This window comes from Rhinoderma darwinii, chromosome 5 (genome assembly GCF_050947455.1).
Source record: "Rhinoderma darwinii isolate aRhiDar2 chromosome 5, aRhiDar2.hap1, whole genome shotgun sequence".
NCBI lineage: Eukaryota > Metazoa > Chordata > Amphibia > Anura > Rhinodermatidae > Rhinoderma > Rhinoderma darwinii.
The window spans coordinates 115,198,744-115,217,009 of NC_134691.1; the positions used below are offsets into that span (position 1 = coordinate 115,198,744).

At 43.6% G+C, this 18,266-nt stretch overlaps 1 protein-coding gene across 1 annotated transcript in view; it reads left to right on the forward strand.

Annotated features, from left to right (window-relative positions):
• Nucleotides 1-18,266, forward strand: part of RAB31 (RAB31, member RAS oncogene family) — a 51,403-nt gene that overhangs the window by 5,596 nt on the left and 27,541 nt on the right. The window contains exon 2 of the mRNA XM_075826430.1: nucleotides 17,076-17,155. Within this exon, the coding sequence (XP_075682545.1) occupies nucleotides 17,076-17,155 (80 nt within the window). The remainder of the gene's footprint in view (nucleotides 1-17,075; nucleotides 17,156-18,266) is intronic.

Below are 18,266 nucleotides of genomic sequence, written 5' to 3' on the forward strand. Positions count from 1 at the left end.
TAGTACATATATGCAACACCAGAACCAAGCTCATTACATATATACAGCACCAGAACAAAGCTCAGTACATATATACAACACCAGACCCAAGCTCAGTACATATGTACAGCACCAGAACAAAGCTCATACATATATACAACACCAGAACCAAATCAGTACATAAATACAGCACCAGAACCAAGCTCCGCACATAAGTTTAACACCAGCACAAATACAGCAAAATTTAGTGCAACCCCTGCCATATAGATTTGTGCGGCGTAAAACTACAGCTCCCAGCATGACTCGAAAAATGGTAAGGATATGCTGGAAGTGGCTGCTACACAAAAAAAAATCATACAACCGATTATCTTGCTGCAGATTATACAGTGACAACAGTACTGATTAGATGTAGAATAAACATTTACATTAAGTGACTCACCAGTGACGTCTTTTCAGATTCTAGTTGTTCTTTTTCTCCTTTCTTCTCCATCCGGCCCAGATCTCTATGATGACTTTCTCCCGGCCACAGCCCATTTCTGCAGTTTGCCACTCAGATGTCTTCAGCTTCTCACTTTTCAAAGATTTCTTCACCTATAAACGAAAATAAAATTCCCATGGTGCCACACACAACGCCCCTAAATATAATAGTTCCATACACTTCACCTCTAATTATAATAGTGCCAGACACTGTGTCCCTGATTATAATAGAACCATACACTGAGTCCCGCACACACTTTGCTCCCTGTAGATATTGCCCCCCATAGAGCCCACTCTAGATAGTGCCACCATAGAGCACCCTGTAAATAGTGCCCTACATAGATCCCCCTGTAGATAGTGGCCCACATACAGCCCTCCATAGATATTGTGCCACATATAGCCCCTGTAGATAGTGCCCCACATATAGCGCCCCCAGTATATGGTGTCTCACATATAGCCCCCTGTATATAGTGCCCTACATTTAGCCCCCTGTAGATAGTGTCCCACATATAGCCTCCAGTGTAGATTGTGCCCCACATATAGCTTCCCTCCGTAGATAATGCCACTCACACTTTTATGTGAAAAAAACAACTTTACATACTATCCTTGATCCCATCCCCGCACCGTCCTGTGTCAATGCAGGCCTGCTCTCTTCTGAGCAGGTCTGCTGGGGCTGAACGACGCTGGGGCTTGCGTTGTTGAAAGGCGCTGATTGGCAGGGCAGAATGACTTGCCCCGTCAATCAGCGCTTTTCAACAACGGAAGCGTCGGGATTACGTCATTGCGCCGTTAGTGTAGTTGAAAGGCGCTGATTGGCAGGGAAGAATGACTTGCCCCACCAATCAGCGCCTTTCAAAAATGGAAGGGCCGCGATGACGTCATCGCGCCGCTATCATCGTTGAAAGGTGCTGATTGGCAGGGCAACTAATTCTGCTCTGCAAATTAGCGTCATTGTAAGGCGCTGAATGGTTGGGCACAGAACGTGCACGGCCGTTCAGCACTTATGAATATAATTGTATCTGCATCCTATAGATGCAGGTACAATTAGTGCAGGATTAGTTGCGCCGCCGCCTCCTCAGAGTCTGCATGCCACCGCTTGAGGCAAAAAGCTCATCTCGCCTCATGGACGGTGCGGCCCTGACTACACATATACACAAAGGCAAAAGGCATAGCAACTACTTTTCCCATTGTCTCTTAAAATATGCTGTCTTGATATTTTCCTTATAATTAAACTGGCCATAGACATGTAATAGCTATTATTACTGACAGTTATTTTAGTCAACTCCACCATAAATATACATGTTCTGCCGTTAATGCATGTTTATTTAAATGGGAAGGGGTCAATAGGCCGCTGCCAGAGACCTCTGGCAGCAGTTTATCGCTTTCAGGAACATTGGATCAGGCATGTTGAATCCCAACATACTCGATTATACTTTCCCCTGACACATGCCATTAGGGAAAGTTTCGGAGGGCCCCCATACACATTAGATCATCTGCCGATTCCGCCTATATAAGCAGGTTTGGCCAACTTATATTTTGTGTTTATCGCCAGCTTTAGTTTTGTTGTTTGTGTTGAACATAAAATATAGAAGCCAAAGTTGGCTCCAGCATCTGTTGCTAACCCTGCTACTCCTGTATCTACAATGCTAGTAACCATATGCACTAAATCTAGTATATATTATGAGAGAGAATAGTTGTCCTTGTATAATGATATAAATGCCAGAACAGAGATGGTTCATATTTTAATCATTGTGTCTGGTCATCTCTTGTTCTGCCTATACAAGTGACATCATCCATTACTTTAACAGCTGTCCGCTATCTGCCTTCAGTGGACAGCCAACAGAAAAATACAATTTACAGCCAAAATATAGCACTCTATTCATTTTCAAGAGTTACTCAGTAATGTCTTGTGTAAATAATTATCTTTACACAGTGTGCCTTTTTTTTAATCAAATCTCTTTTATTAAAAATTTTACAAACATATAATGCGATTGTCATATCAAGATAATCAGACTTTTTAATAATGACACTTATGACAAACAATGTTACAATTACAGCAAAAAGATTATGCAAAAATGTCTGCAAACATTTTCGCCTTTTATTGTAATAATCTGGCAGTCTCGTTTGTTCCTCTTCTTTTGCCCACCCACCGCCGAATACTGGCCTGCCCAATGCAAAAATCTAGTCTGAAAGAGCGCGCATGCGCCTGTCATGTATGGTCCGATACCCTTCCCTGCTTCGTCCGGGCTTTAAATCTAGTTACTGCGCATGCGCCGCTATGTTGTCCCATTGTGCGAACGCGCCAGAACAGGGCATCGATGAGCAAGCGCGGGATTTCATGTGTACTGGGGGGAGGCGAGGAGCTGTCAATCAAAAGTGGAGGGGTTAACCCAGAAAGGCTTGAGGAATGAAGATATGACTCTTTTCGAACAAAGATATGACAATTTTATTCTCATTAGCATACGGTGCAGGAACACTAAAAAATGGAATACCAAAAGGTTCAGTGCCCTGTCTCCTACATAAGGAGATTGCCGCTGTAATGTAGGTGACAGTAATGCTTTTTATTTAAAAAAACGATATTTTTTCACAAAGTTAGGAGCGATTTAAGTTTATGCTAATGAGCTTTCTTAATGCCCAAGTGGGCGTACTTTTACTTTCGACCAAGTGGGCGTTGTACAGAGAAGTGCATGACGCTGACCAATCGGCATCATGCACTCCTCTCCATTCATTTACACTGCACTAGCTATATAGATATATCGCTATGTGCAGCCTCATACACAAGCCCTAACATTACTACAGTGTCCTGATAATGAATACACATGAAATCCAGCCTGGACGTCATGTGTACTCAGAATCCTGACACTTCTGACTCTTTTTTGTGCGATTCCAGCAACGGATACGAAATCTCGCGAGATCACGGAGCTAAACGAGATTTGGTTTCACTTGCCGGAATCTCACAAAAAAAGAGTCAGAAGTGTCAGGATTCTGAGTACACATGACGTCCAGGCTGGATTTCATGTGTATTCATTATCAGGACACTAGTAATGTTAGGGCTTGTGTATGAGGCTGCACATAGCGATATATCTATATCGCTAGTGCAGTGTAAATGAATGGAGAGGAGTGCATGATGCTGATTGGTCAGCGTCATGCGCTCCTCTGTACAACGCCCACTTGGTCGAAAGTAAAAGTACGCCCACTTGGGCATTAAGAAAGCTCATTAGCATAAACTTAAATCGCTCCTAACTTTGTGAAAAAAGATCGTTTTTTTAAATAAAAAGCATTACTGTCACCTACATTACAGCGCCCATCTCCTTATGTAGGAGACAGGGCTCTTATAATGTGGTGACAGAGTCCCTTTAACTCCTTTCAAACATTTGATGTAGGGTTACATCATAGCCGGCAAGTGTAAGTATGGAGTGAGCTCATGGACTGTACGCTGCAGCCAACACTTCACTGCAATGGCCAGGATCGGAGATAACTCCGATCCCGGGCCTTTTAACCACTGAGGTGCTGCAGACAATAGCGACAGCAGCATCTAAGCCGTTAGAATGAGGGGACAGCCCCCCTGACAGCCCATGGTCCCCACACGATGCGATCGCGGGTGCCGATGGTTGTCATGGCAGCTTGGGGACCTAGTATTGGGCATTAGGTCTGCAATCCTTCTGCTCCTATTAACCCTGCCAGAGGTAGGGCTTAATAGTAGCCGGTAAACACAATATACTGCAATACTTATGTATACTGTGCAAGCGATCCAACGAATGCTAGAAAAAGCCTTCATAGGGGGACTAATAAAAAAATAAAATAAAATATTTTACAGTTAAAAAAACAACACTTTTTTATATTTTACCCAAAACTAATTTAAAAAAAATACAATAAACATAATTGGAATCGCCGTGTCTGAAAATGCCCAAACTGTTACAATCTAACATTATTTAACCTGCACAATTAAAGAAAAAACATAATAAAAACAAGAATTGATGTTTTTTGGTCATCTCCCACAAAAAATGGAATAAAAGTAATCAAAAATTCGTATGTACCCTAAAATAGTACAAATAAAAACGTCAGCTGACCCTGCAAAAAACAAATCCTCACGTCGCTCAATCGATGGAAAAATATAAAAGTTATGGGTCTCTGAATATGGCGACTCAAAGCTATTTTTTTTTTAACAATTTGTTATTTTCTTTGCAAAAATAGTATAACATAAAAAAATAAATATAAATTTGGTATCAATTGTATTGACCCACAAAATAAAGTTAACATGATGTTTTACCGCAAGGTGAACGCCATAAAAATTAAACTTCAAAAAACTATAGAGGAATCACTGTTTTTTTCCTATTCCACCCAAGTTTCCCAGTACGTTATATGGTACAATGCCTGAAAAAACAACAACTCGTCATGCAAAAATCAAGCCCCCATAAATAAATCTTGCTAAAAAGTCCCTGCGTCTTATAGTCCGCAGTCAAGGGACCCGGCATCGCCGGGCCCCATGACTGCTTCATTACTTTACCCCTTCCCGACCCATGACGTGCCAGCACATCATGGAGCTGGAGGGGGATGATGTATGGATGCATAAATGTCAGATAGATGCAAGACCCGCATCTATCTCTAGAACGGGCCCCCTAAACCCTGTTCTAGCTTTCTGTGCTCTCCCACCCACTTGATTACATGTGGAGTTACTGAAACAGCGTAACTCGCGGAGCTACGCTGTTTCCGTAACTCCCATAGAAGTGAACAGTAGTTATTGAAACAGAATAGCTCGCATGCTACGCTGATTCCGTAACTGCCATTCACTACTATGGGAGTTAGGGAAACAGCCTAGTTACGCTGTTTCACTGACTCCACATGTAACGAAGTAGCTGCTGGTTCAAGTCCCCTAGGGGAACTAATAAAATGTGTAAGAAAAAAAAAATGTTAGATACATTTTCAGGAGTGTAAAAAAATAAAAATTAAAAGTTCAAAAAAAAAACCTTTTCCCATTTTTCCCCAAGCACAATGTAAAAAATAAAATAATTTGGTATTGCTGCGTCCGTAAAAGTCCGATCTATTACACAATACCATTATTTAACTCGCATGGTGAGTTTAAAAATGTAAAACATCAAAATAGTTTTTTGGTCACCTTAGTGCTTAAAATATGAAATAAGGAATAAAGTGATCGAAAAAATCGTATGTACCAAAAACTGATGCCAAAAAAACTACAGCTCGTCCCGCAAAAAATAAGCCCTCACACCGCTCAGTCGATGAAAAAAAATATAAAAAAAATGTTGGCTCTCAGAATGTGGTGAAACAGAATAAATTATTTTTTAACAAATAATTTTTTTCCTATTTTCTGTTGTCTAAAACCTGGGTGCGTCTTAGGGCATGACCACACATGGCGGAATTCCTCCGCAACTGTCCGCATCAATGCCGCACCTAATCCGGGTTGCGGATTACGGCTGCGGATCTGCACAAAATGTGCAGAAAATTGATGCGGACTAGCTGCTGCGGACTGCGGGAAAAGTGCTTCCCTTCTCCCTATCAGTGCAGGATAGAGAGAAGGGACAGCACTTTCCCTAGTGAAAGTAAAAGAAATTCATACTTACCGCCCGTTGTCTTTATGACGCGTCCCTCCTTCGGCATCCAGCCCGACCTCCCTGGATGACGCGCCAGTCCATGTGACCGCTGCAGCCTGTGCTTGGCCTGTGATTGGCTGCAGCCGTCACTTACACTGAAACGTCATCCTGGGAGGCCGGACTGGAGACAGAAACAGGGAGTTCTCGGTAAGTACGAACTTCATTTTTTTTTACAGATACATGTATATTGGGATCGGTAGTCACTGTCCCGGGTGCAGAAACAGTTACTGCCGATCGCTTAACTCTTTCAGCACCCTGGACAGTGACTATTTACTGACGTCTCCTAGCAACGCTCCCGTCATTACGGGAGCCCCATTGACTTCCTCAGTCTGGCTGTAGACCTAGAAATACATAGGTCCAGCCAGAATGAAGAAATGTCAAGTTAAAAAAGCAAGACGCATCCGCAGCACACATGACATGTGCATGACAGCTGCGGACTTCATTGCGGAACTTTGAATCTCCATTGAAGTCAATGGAGAAATTCCGCCATGAGTCCGCCACTGCTCCGCAACAGACAGAGCATGCTGCGGACACCAAATTCCGCTCCGCAGCCTATGCTCCGCAGCGGAATTGTACGCATCGTGTAAACGAACACTGCTAAATTAAAGTGAAAGTCAATGGAGAAACGGCTCCGCTGCGGATTAACGCTGCGGAGTGTCCGCAGCGGAATTTAAGTGAAATTCCGCCATGTGTGAACCCGCCCTTATAGTCCGAAAAATATGGTATTTATATTTTATGGTACCACAATGACAGACATATTAAAAAAATAGAGATATATATTTTACTCAGTATCTTGTGGTAAAGTTTTCAAGGGGAAAAAAATACAGAAGTGGCACTGGATGCTTTTGCATAATGGAATTTTGTGTAATAGGAAGTGCTGGGGTAGACTTTCTAAATAAGTCATTTAGTCAGCAGAATACCGTTATAGGAAGATGTGAAAACTATTCTGGTAAAGCCTTTACTCCTTACTAAGCCTTACTATAAACTAATTGAAGTTAATATATTCCATGAGGAATATATATGCAGATGGTACTTTAAGGGTATGTTCACACGGCAAATGAAAAACGGCCATAAAATACGGAGCTGTTTTCAAGGGAAAAACAGCCTCTGATTTTCAGCATCAAGCGTTTTTTATGAGGTTTTTTTACGGACGTTTTTGGAGCTGTTTTTCTATTGAGACAATGAAAAACGGCTCCAGAAACGGCTCAAGAAGTGACAAGCACTTCTCTTTACGAAATATTTTTTTCCGCCCCATTTTTTCAAACGGCCGCGTAACAAAACGCCCGCCTGAACGAAACGCCGTTTTTCCCATTGAAATCAATGAGCAGATGTTTGGAGGAGTTCAGCTAGTTTTTTTTCAGCTGTTTTTTTTGGGTCATTTAAACGTCTGAAAATAAGCCGTGTGAACATACCCTAACCCTAGGAAAACTCATGTGCAGCCTGCAAAAAACACAGATCACCAAACCTGTTAACTATGAGGGTATGTTCACACGGCTTATTTTCAGACGTTTTTCGGACTGTAAATGACCCGAAAAATGGCTGAAAATAGGGAAGCTGAACGCCTCCAAAACGCCCCGTAAAAAGAAGTGCATGTCACTTCTTGAGCCATTTTTTGAGCCGTTTTTCATTGGGTCAATAGGAAAATAGCCGCAAAAAACGTTTGTAGTTTTAAAAACGGCTGAAAATCAGAGGCTTTTTTCTCTTGAAAACAGCTCCGTATTTTACAGCCGTTTTTAGTTTGCCGTGTGAACATACCCTGACCTTTACTCATCTGTATTTGGCTTCAGAAGAGACAGGCTGGAATAGACTTTTCATATTCGTTAGAAGCCGTTTATCATCAAGCAAATTACTGGGTAAAGGGTATACCTGTCCATCCAAATTAAAGAGTGATTTAGCTTAAATTGGTTTTTGGATGCATTTTTGATACTAGGATTTTTATTCATGCCTTGTATTGAAATGTATATTTTGTCCATAGGATTTTATACAGTGCAGAATATCTACTCAGCAAACTGATGAGGCCTCATGCACACGAACGTATTTTTTCCCTCCCGTAAATACTGGCGTAAATACAGGTCCGGTGTCACACGTATTCGACCCGTATTGCACCAGTATTTACGGACCCGTGCCTGTAAATACGGGTCCGGTGTCACCCGTATTCCACCCGTATTTACGGGCACGTATTCTCTGCAAAATTGCACTGCACTAATCGGCAGCCCCTTCTCCCTATCAGTGCAGGATAGAGAGAAGGGGCAGCCCTTTCCGAGGTAAAAGTAAAATAAATTTATACTTACCCGGCCGTTGCCTTGGTGACGCGTCCCTCTCTTGACATCCATCCCTGGATAACGCGCAGTCCATGTGACCGCTGCAGCCTGTGATTGGCCTGTGATTGGCTGCAGCGGTCACATGGGCTGAAACGTCATCCAGGGATGTCGGGCCGGATGTCAAGCGAGGGAAGCGTCACCAAGGCAACGGCCGGGAGGCCGGACTGGAGGAAGAAGCAGGAAGTTCTCGGTAAGTATGAACGTCTTTTTTTTTTTTTTTTACAGGTTGATGTATATTGTGATCGGAAGTCACTGTCCAGGTTGCAGAAACAGTTACTGCCGATCAGTTAACTCTTTCAGCACCCTGGACAGTGACTATTTACTGACGTCGCCTAGCAACGCTGCCGTAATGACGGGTGCGCACACGTAGTCACCCGTCATTACGGGAGCTCCATAGACTTCTATGGGCTGCCCCTGCCCGTGTTACGGAGGGATAAAAGCAAAAATGCAAAAAACGGGCGTTTTCCATGCGCTACTGATCAGTAGCGCATGGAAAACGCCCGTTTTTTGCATTTTTGCTTTTATCCCTCCATTCATCATTGAGACTTTGCTTTCCAAGTTCTCAAATCGGGTTCTATGCTGCAATTGGATCCTGCCACCAATACATCGTGGAGGCTACCTGTCTGGAATCTACTACACTGGATGTTATGCTCCCAGCATAACTGAACCAGGTGAGCACTATCTAACACCTTGTTCACACGTGTACCATCACAGTGTCATGCACTATTGTGCGCTTTGTGTTTTTTCTACCTTTCCCCTGCCCGTGTTACGGCCTGAAATAGGACATGTTCTATCTTTTTCAACGGCACGGGCACCTTCTCGTAAGCATACGGGGAGGTACCCGTGGCCAATAGAAGTCTATGGGCCCGTTATTTCAGGTCGTAATTACGACCCGTAATAATGGGAGTTTTTACGGTCGTGTGCATGAGGCCTAAAAGATACTATTAGCCTTGATTCTCCAACATTCAAAATGTTAAGCGTCATACATGGAATTAAGCAGCCAGTGTTTAGAATCTGTGTAAAACTTTTTTGTTAAAATAATTCTTTAGATTAAGGCTTAAAGAGGCTCTGTCACCAGATTTTGCAACCCCTATCTGCTATTGCAGCAGATCGGCGCTGCAATGTAGATTACAGTAACGTTTTTATTTTAAAAAAAACGAGCATTTTTGGCCAAGTTATGACCATTTTTGTATTTATGCAAATGAGGCTTGCAAAAGTACAACTGGGCGTGTTTACAGTAAAAGTACAACTGGGCGTGTATTGTGTGTGTACATCGTGGCGTTTTTACTTCTTTTACTAGCTGGGCGTTAGGAATGGGAGTGTATGATGCTGACGAATCAGCATCATCCACTTCTGTTCATTAACACCCAGCTTCTGGCAGTGCAGACACACAGCGTGTTCTCGAGAGATCACGATGTGACGTCACTCACTTCCTGCCCCAGGTCCTGCATCGTGTCGGCCACATCGGCACCAGAGGCTACAGTTGATTCTACAGCAACATCAGCGTTTGCAGGTAAGTAGCTACATCGACTTACCTGCAAACGCCGATGCTGCTGCAGAATCAACTGTAGCCTCTGGTGCCGATGTGTCCTCGCTCGTCCGACACGATGCAGGACCTGGGGCAGGAAGTGAGTGACGTCACAGCGTGATCTCTCGAGAACACGCTGTGTGTCTGCACTGCCAGAAGCTAGGCGTTCTGAAGAGAAGTGGATGATACTTCTCGTCAGATCGCCCAGCTAGTAAAAGTAGTAAACACGCCCCGATGTAACACACATAATACACGCCCAGTTGGACTTTTACTTTAAACACGCCCAGTTGGACTTTAGCAAGCCTCATTTGCATAAATACGAAAATGGTCATAACTTGGCCAAAAATGCTCGTTTTTTAAAAATAAAAACGTTACTCTTATCTACATTGCAGCGCCGATCTGCTGCAATAGCAGATAGGGGTTGCAAAATCTGGTGACAGAGCCTCTTTAAGTTACAATTCATAAGTGACTCGTATGCTGTATTTGGGAGCCAAAAAGCATAGGACTATGGAGTATTGCAGAAACTTCTATCATATGTGGATATTCTCTGATAATTGCAGATGCATGCAGTTTCTTTCCCATAGGGAATAATAGAATTTTGATGTGGTGATGAAATGCATGTAATTTAAAGTTGCTTAAGGTAAAAAGAGACAAATGTATAGTACAATAAAAAAAAAATCAACAGTACAATTATATATATTAAAATAAACTAGCATATTTGTAGAGTGGAATCCAGGTCAGACGGTCTTAGGTCTCGCACATAGGTGTATTAAGACTTCGTACAACCTCCAAGTTTTGTAAAACCATATTTCAGCACCCATAGCAGTATGTAGGGTCCTACGTTATTATCATATGCCTCAGATATCATATTGAGGTCTTTTTTCTGTCAGATTCCATATGAATCATGTTTTATGCATAGGTCCTTAAAGTAAACAACATTGTATAGTTTATATACATAATCCATATTAAATTAGTAACTGCAACTACATTGCTTTACTTATATTGTACTTATCCCAAATTACAGCATGTATTATACTGTATTTCAGAGCTGTACTCAGAATTCTGCTGGCTTCAATCCTGAATACTCTCAGCATTCTGATCAATGAATAACTAATTCGCCCACTGCATTAGTTGTGACTTGTGAATGCAGCTATAGACTAAAATACAGGCTGCACCTCAGAATCACTAATGCTATGTATTTGCAAAGCGACTCAACTTTTATGTAAATGCAATCTATATTTCAACTGTGAAATGGTGTTTAAGTGCAGTTGCACACAACCGAGTTCGGGCCGTGAAAAACGGTCCGAGTGTCGGCCTGACTGCGGTACAGGTTAACGGGACTCATGGCATCATAGACATTTCTAATGCTAGGAGTCCCTGCCTCCCCGAGGAACTGCTGTTCCGTACTGTATCATTTTGTCCAGTTCGGAACAGCAGCTTCGTGGGGAGGCAGGGACTCCTAGCATTAGAATTGTCTATGATGCCAGGAGTCCCATTCACCTGTACTGCGGTTGGGCCGGGAAATGCTGCCGACACTCGGACCGTTTTTCACGGCCTGAACTCGGTCGTTTTCAAGAGGTGTAAGGCCACATTCACACGACAGAGAAAAATGGCCGTGTGACTGCTGTTTTTTTGTAGTTCTATGACTGTATTCACACAGCCGTTTTTTTAACGGCCGTGAATACTGGCCGGCAAATAATTTGACATGTCCTATTTTTGGCCATTTTCGCGGCCAGCTGGCCCCCATAGAACTCGATGGTTGAGTTTTTACTAGCCATTTTTCAGGAATCAATACTTGTGATGCTATTAAAAACTGATCCTGGCCCTCACAAGAGGACTCCCTGGGCACATCGCTACTGTAAGTGCTAAACCCAGGAAAGTCCTTGACGTCACTGTCCATATACAGACAGTGATGTCCGGGCTTTCAACTAGGGTGTCCCCGGCCAGAGCATCTCAAGCTCTCTGGCCGGGGACTCATGTCTTGGGAAAGCCCTTGACGCCACTGTCCATATGGACAGCGACGTCAGGGGCTCTTCCAGGAGCGGAATACCCTGCCAGGCCGTTGCCAAAGCTCAGGCTGGGGATTCTGCTCCTGGAGAAGCCCCTTGCGTTACTATACATATATGGACAGTGACGTCAGGGGCTACTCCTGAAGCGGAATCCCCGGCCAGAGAGTGGCCAATGCACTAGCTGGGGATTCAGCTCCTAGAAGGAGCCCCAATGGCGCTATCTACAGGGGGTGTTGTAAAGGATCTGCCAGACACAGCTTCTGTGTCGACGCCCGTGGTTAATCAGTCTGCACCTGCTCCTAAGTCTGATAGAGTGACTCCTTCGTCCACCACTCAGGCTGGGAGGCTGAGGAGTGGGAGAGCCTATCACAGCCTGGCCAGACGGAGCTAGCTCCCGCCCTCTGTCTATTTATACCTTCATTTCCTGCTTCTCCTTTGCTTGTGATTCTGCTTGTTTCCTGGCTCTGCTGCTGCTGCTTGTACTATTTGTCCTCTGCTTCATATTGACCCTGGCTTTACTTACTGCTCTCTTGCTCTGCGTTTGATACCTCGTACACTCCTGGTTTGACTCGACTCGTTCACTACTCTTGTTGCTCACGGTGTTGCCGTGGGCATCTGCCCCTTTTCACTTAGCTTCTTTGTACCCTTGTCTGTCTGTCGTGCACATAGTGAGAGTAGGGACCGTCGCCCAGTTGTACGCCGTCGCCTAGGACGGGCCGTTGCAAGTAGGCAGGGACTGAGTTGCGGGTAGATTAGGGCTCACCTGTCTGTCTCCCTACCCCGTCTTTACAGGTGTGGTGTTATCTACAGTGGGGGTGGCACTAACTACAAGGGCACTGTTGCACTATGTGGGCATTGGCACTTTATATGTGGGCACTGTGGCACTATGTGGCCACTGTGGCACTACGTGGGCATTGACACTATGTGGGCACTATCTACAGTGGGCACCGTGGTACTATCTACAGGGTGATAGAGGCACTATCTACATGGGCACTGTGGAGTTTTCAGGGGGTTGGGATAAAAAAAGCCTGACAAAAGAAATCCATCTATTTTTTTTTTAATGACCATAAAAAAGGATGGCAAAAGGATGACGAACAGCCATTAAAAATAAACAGACAGACCCAAAATGGATGAAAATTTGGAGACACACTGATGCAAAACAGCCATGTTAAACTGAAAGTTGATCAGTTTTTAATGGCCATTTTTTTCACTGTCGTGTGAATGTATCCTAACGCTATATACACACTACAGGGAAAAATGGCCGTGCGACTAACGTTTTTTAACAGCCCGTGAATACTAGCCTTCAAAAAATAGGACATGTCCTATTTTTGGCCATTTTCACAGACAGACAGCCCCCATAGAACTCAATGGATCAGTTTTTAACGTACGTTTTTCAGGAATCAATCCTTGTGACGGCTGTTAAAAACTGATCCTGGCCAAGAGGACTCCTAGGGCACAGCGCTACTTTAACGCTGAGCCCGGGGGAAGCCCTTGATGCCACTGTCCATATATGGACAGTGATGTCAGGGCTTTCAACTATGGAGTCCACGGCAGGAGCACCACAAGCTCTCTGGCCGGGGACTCCTGTCTTGCGAAAGCCCTTGACGTCACAGTCCATTAATGGATAGTGACGCCAGGTGCTCCCCCAGGAGCGGAATTACCGGTTTAGAGCGTTGGCAATGCTCTGGCCAGGGATTCCGCTCCTAGAGAGAGCCCCTCATGTCACTGTCCCCGGCGTCACTATCCATACATGGTCTCGAAATACCCCAGAACACACAAAGAAGGAAATTTTTCTAGTTGATCAAGTTGTATTTCTTATAGTGTTTTCATGTAAGAAAAGAGATTACAACATGTGAATAAGCGACTAATCCAAAGTTTCAGACTATCCCAGGCCTTTGTCACCGTCACAGTAAATATGATACAGAAAATAAAGCATAAATAAATCATACATATATTGGACTATGTCACAAACTAGAGCATAAGGCAATATGTCAAAGAAACCTTTAAAAGGACATCCATAAATAAAAAAGAATCATAATACGTTGCATGAACGTAGAATGGAGCCTCTAGCGGGAGCATAATTTCGAGGTCTGGGCATAGTTCAAAAGGTAATGACATATAGTGACGCTGATGTAGGTGGAGTAACTACTAAAACACAGTAATACCAAAAGAAGCATTGGGCGAGTACATATATGACATATTAACATGTTAATAATGTAAAGGCAGATAATGTTAAAAAAGCATAATTGGTATAGGCAAGGGTATAAATGACATAGTATACATATATGATAGTATAATGTTGTAGGGAGGGGTGGGTGTATACTAAGTCATTCATACTTACCTATACGGATTATCAGGGGCTAAAGGCTCATGGGCCCCGGTGCAAAAGTTCTTCTTAGGCCCCCAACTTCTCTTCATGGCCAATGGCCTGCAGCTCTGAGCTGCATTACTCGGTCTCCTAAGTGACTCATCGATGCAGCACTAGCAGCCAGGGGCATTGCTAAGGTCTTAAAACATATGTTTTGCCCCTCCAAAAAATGTATGTGTGTGTGTGTGTGTGTGTGTGTGTGTATGTATATATATAAATATATATAGGCGACAGTATATCTATAGGACTATGCCCCACAAGAAAATGGCGACAGCACTCTGCAAACACTAATGCCACCTAAGCCACTAAATATAAATAAATGTGCATTACTGCTGAATCTACTTACAATAGTGAGATTCTTAGCACACATTTTGATCAAATTGTGTGAGCCCACCTGCCACGAGAAGGCATCCTCAATAAGGTGGGAACCTACGCTGTACATACACCCAGAACTGGGACTAAGCCTACATATATCTGGGGATGGCAGGATCCAGATATAATCAAAATCCCACAGGGCAGAATGGGAGGAGTGCAACATCAAAAAATGGATACAGTCACTAACCCCACATGTATGAATCACATAAACACAAAAGTTTGAACAGCACATTCCAGCAAAATGAAACAATACGTGTATACAGGTGCAAGAACGCCTGTGACTGCAAATTTATATATATGACTACGACCCCTATAGCTATGAATAGGATTAGATACAGTGGGTCAGCAGACTGTAAAACCCATGGTGGCTTAGATACAGGACCTATATGTGATACTGTCTGCTGGGCCCTGTATCTAAGCCTACCACATGTTAGGCTTAGATACAGGACACCAGCAGACAGTAATCTTATACTTACCCTCCATGCTCCTGAGCCGGGTCCTCTTCGGCTCCGGACGCAGGTCCACACGGTACTGTAGATAATGTCACAGTGCCCTCTGTAGATAGTGCCACAGTGCCCTCTGTAGATAGTGCCACAGTGCCCTCTGTAGATGGTGCCACACATAGTCCAATGTAGATAGTGCCACATACTACCCCCTTTATAGATGCTGCCACACTCCTCCCTTTGTAAATAGTGTCAGACAGCCCCCTTTATATAGTGCCACACAGTCCCCCTGTAGATAATGCCACACAGCCCCCTTGTAGATAGTGCCACACACACACACACACACACACACACCCTGTAGATAGTTCCACACAGCCCCCTTTAGATAGTGACACATAGCCCCTCTTTAGATACACACTCCCACCTTTATAGTCAGTGCCACACTCCTCCCTTTGTAGATAGTGCCACACAGCCCCCTGTAGATAATGCCACACAGCCCACCTGTAGATAGTGCCACACACCCCCGTATATATAGTGCACGGGTGTCCCCCAAACAAATAAAAAAAAACTTATACTCACCTAGCCCCGTTACTGTGAATAACGGAGCTCCTCAGCCACACAGTGCCGACGGTGGGCGAAGTCAGTGACAGGGGGCAGAGTTTGCGACTGGCGGATTCAGAGACGTTCGTTTGGCCATGACCTGGGCGAGCGTCACTGACTTCGCCCCCTAACTCCTCCCCCCCCCCCCCCCCCGTCGGTACTTTCTGAGAGTGAAGACTGCTGCCCACGTCCTTGGCTGCAGTGCACAGTGTAGTAAAGCGAGCCCGGTCGCAACTGCGATAGCTGCAACCCCTATAGCTACGCCACTGCCGATTATGCTTTTTTACCATTATCTGCCTTTACGTTATTAACATGTTAACATGTCATATATATCGTCGTCCAATGCTTCTTTTGGTATTATTGTGTTTTGGCAGTTACTCCACCTATACCATCGTTAATATGTGTCATTACCTTTTGAACTATTCCCAGACCTCGTATTTATGCTCCCGCCAGAGGCTCCATTCTACGTTCATGCGACAAATAATGATCGTTTTTTATTTACGGACGTATTTATAAAGATTTCGTTGACATATTACCATATACTCTATTTTGTTACATAGTCCAATATATGTATGAGTTATTTATGCTTTATTTTCTGCATCATATTCATAGCGATCGTGACAAAGGCCTGGGATAGGCCGAAACGTCGGATTAGTCGCTTACGCACATGTTGTATTCTATTTTCCTATATGAAAACAATATATGAAATACAACATATATATGAATAAATATGCAACTTGATCAACTAGAAAACTATCCGTCTTTGTATGTGCTGGGGTATTTAGAGACTATACGATATATATAGAGCATATAGAGACTATATTCTGGGAATCCATCCAAACCCTGCAAACACCACTTCTCACTCCAGTGCATTTTATTAATCTACTACTATCCATATATGAACAGTGACGACAGGGGCTCCTCCAGGAGCGGAATCACTGGCCAGAGCGTCGGCAATGCTCTGGCCAGGGATTCCACTTTCGGAGGATCCCCTGACGTCACTGTTCATATATGGACTGTGACGTGAGGGGCTCTCTCTAGGGGCGGAATCCCTGGCCAGAGCGTTGAAGATTAACCACAAATAATACTGTGTCACCTAAGGTAGCCTCCTCTTACAGACATTAATGACCTTTCATTGTGACATGTTACATAAACTTCCTAATCCTCCTATGGCATCTTCCACTGAAGTTCCTTAGCTGCTATCATCCTTCACCTGCACTGGTTTTGCGCTACATAATCCATACATTGACAATCAGTTATATAGTTTTAAAAAAATAATTCTTTTTCTTAGATTTTACTCTAGGTTATTACAATGTTCAAGTTGATTGATACAAAGTGAATTACCGATCTTAATTTTTTGTTTCAGGACACAGGAGTTGGAAAATCAAGCATAGTTTGCCGATTTGTCCAAGACCATTTTGATCATAATATCAGCCCAACTATTGGGTAAGTGAACTGAGAAAACAGAACGTTTATGCATTGTAAATATGCGTGGATATAACATTGCCGATGACAGGGCCGGTTTTAACAAAGTGTGGCCCTGGGCAAGGTTAAAAGTGGGGCCCCAAATGCTGAATTAGGGCCTGTTCACATCTGCGTCTGGGTTCCATTGATGGCTTCCGTCAGACCTTTCCGTCAGGAGAACCCATGAACGCAAACCAAACGCAAACCAAAGCTCCCGTTTGCATTACCATTGAGTTCAATGGTAATGTTTCCGTTGCAAATGTTTTCCGTTTGACTCCATTCCATAAGGTTTCTGTTTTTTTGGCGGAAACAATAGCGCAGTCGACTGAATAATACCTCCACACCATAACCACATAGTGACTGACTAATAACCCCCATACTGTTACTGAATAATACTGCCTCACCATAACCACATAGTGACAGATTAATACCCCCATACTGTAAGGGTATGTTCACATGCTGAGCCAAAAACTTCTGAAAATACGGAGCTGTTTTCAAGGGAAAACAGCACCTGATTTTCAGACGTTTTTTAAGCAACTCGCTCCGTTTTCGCTGCGTTTTTGGACCTGTTTTCAATAGAGTCTATGAGAAAACGGCTCCAAAAACGTCCCAAGAAGTGTCCCGCACTTCTTTTGACGAGGCTGTAATTTTATGCGTCGTCTTTTGACAGCGACGCGTAAAATGACAGGTCGTCGGCACAGTACATCGGCAAACCCATTGAACCCAGCCTTACTGAATAATGCCTCCACACCACAACCACATAGTGACTGAATAAAAACCACTATACAAAGAACAATGTTACCACCATGTAGTGACCATATAGTGGTAGATGCCAGTTATACACAGGAGCTCTGCAGACGATATAAGTGATTACAGCACATTTATATCTAGTGACTCATAGGTGATGTTTTCTTTGATTAGAGTAATTCACTTTCCCTTTTTTTCTCAATTCGGCCCAGTCCACTGTGACAACTTATTCCAGCCACGACTTGTCCCTGCAGAATTTGACACACAGACATGTTGGTTTCTCTCTTTTCAAGCACCATCTACACCTATACCCCATCCTCTAAACAAACTCATAATCTACAGTGCC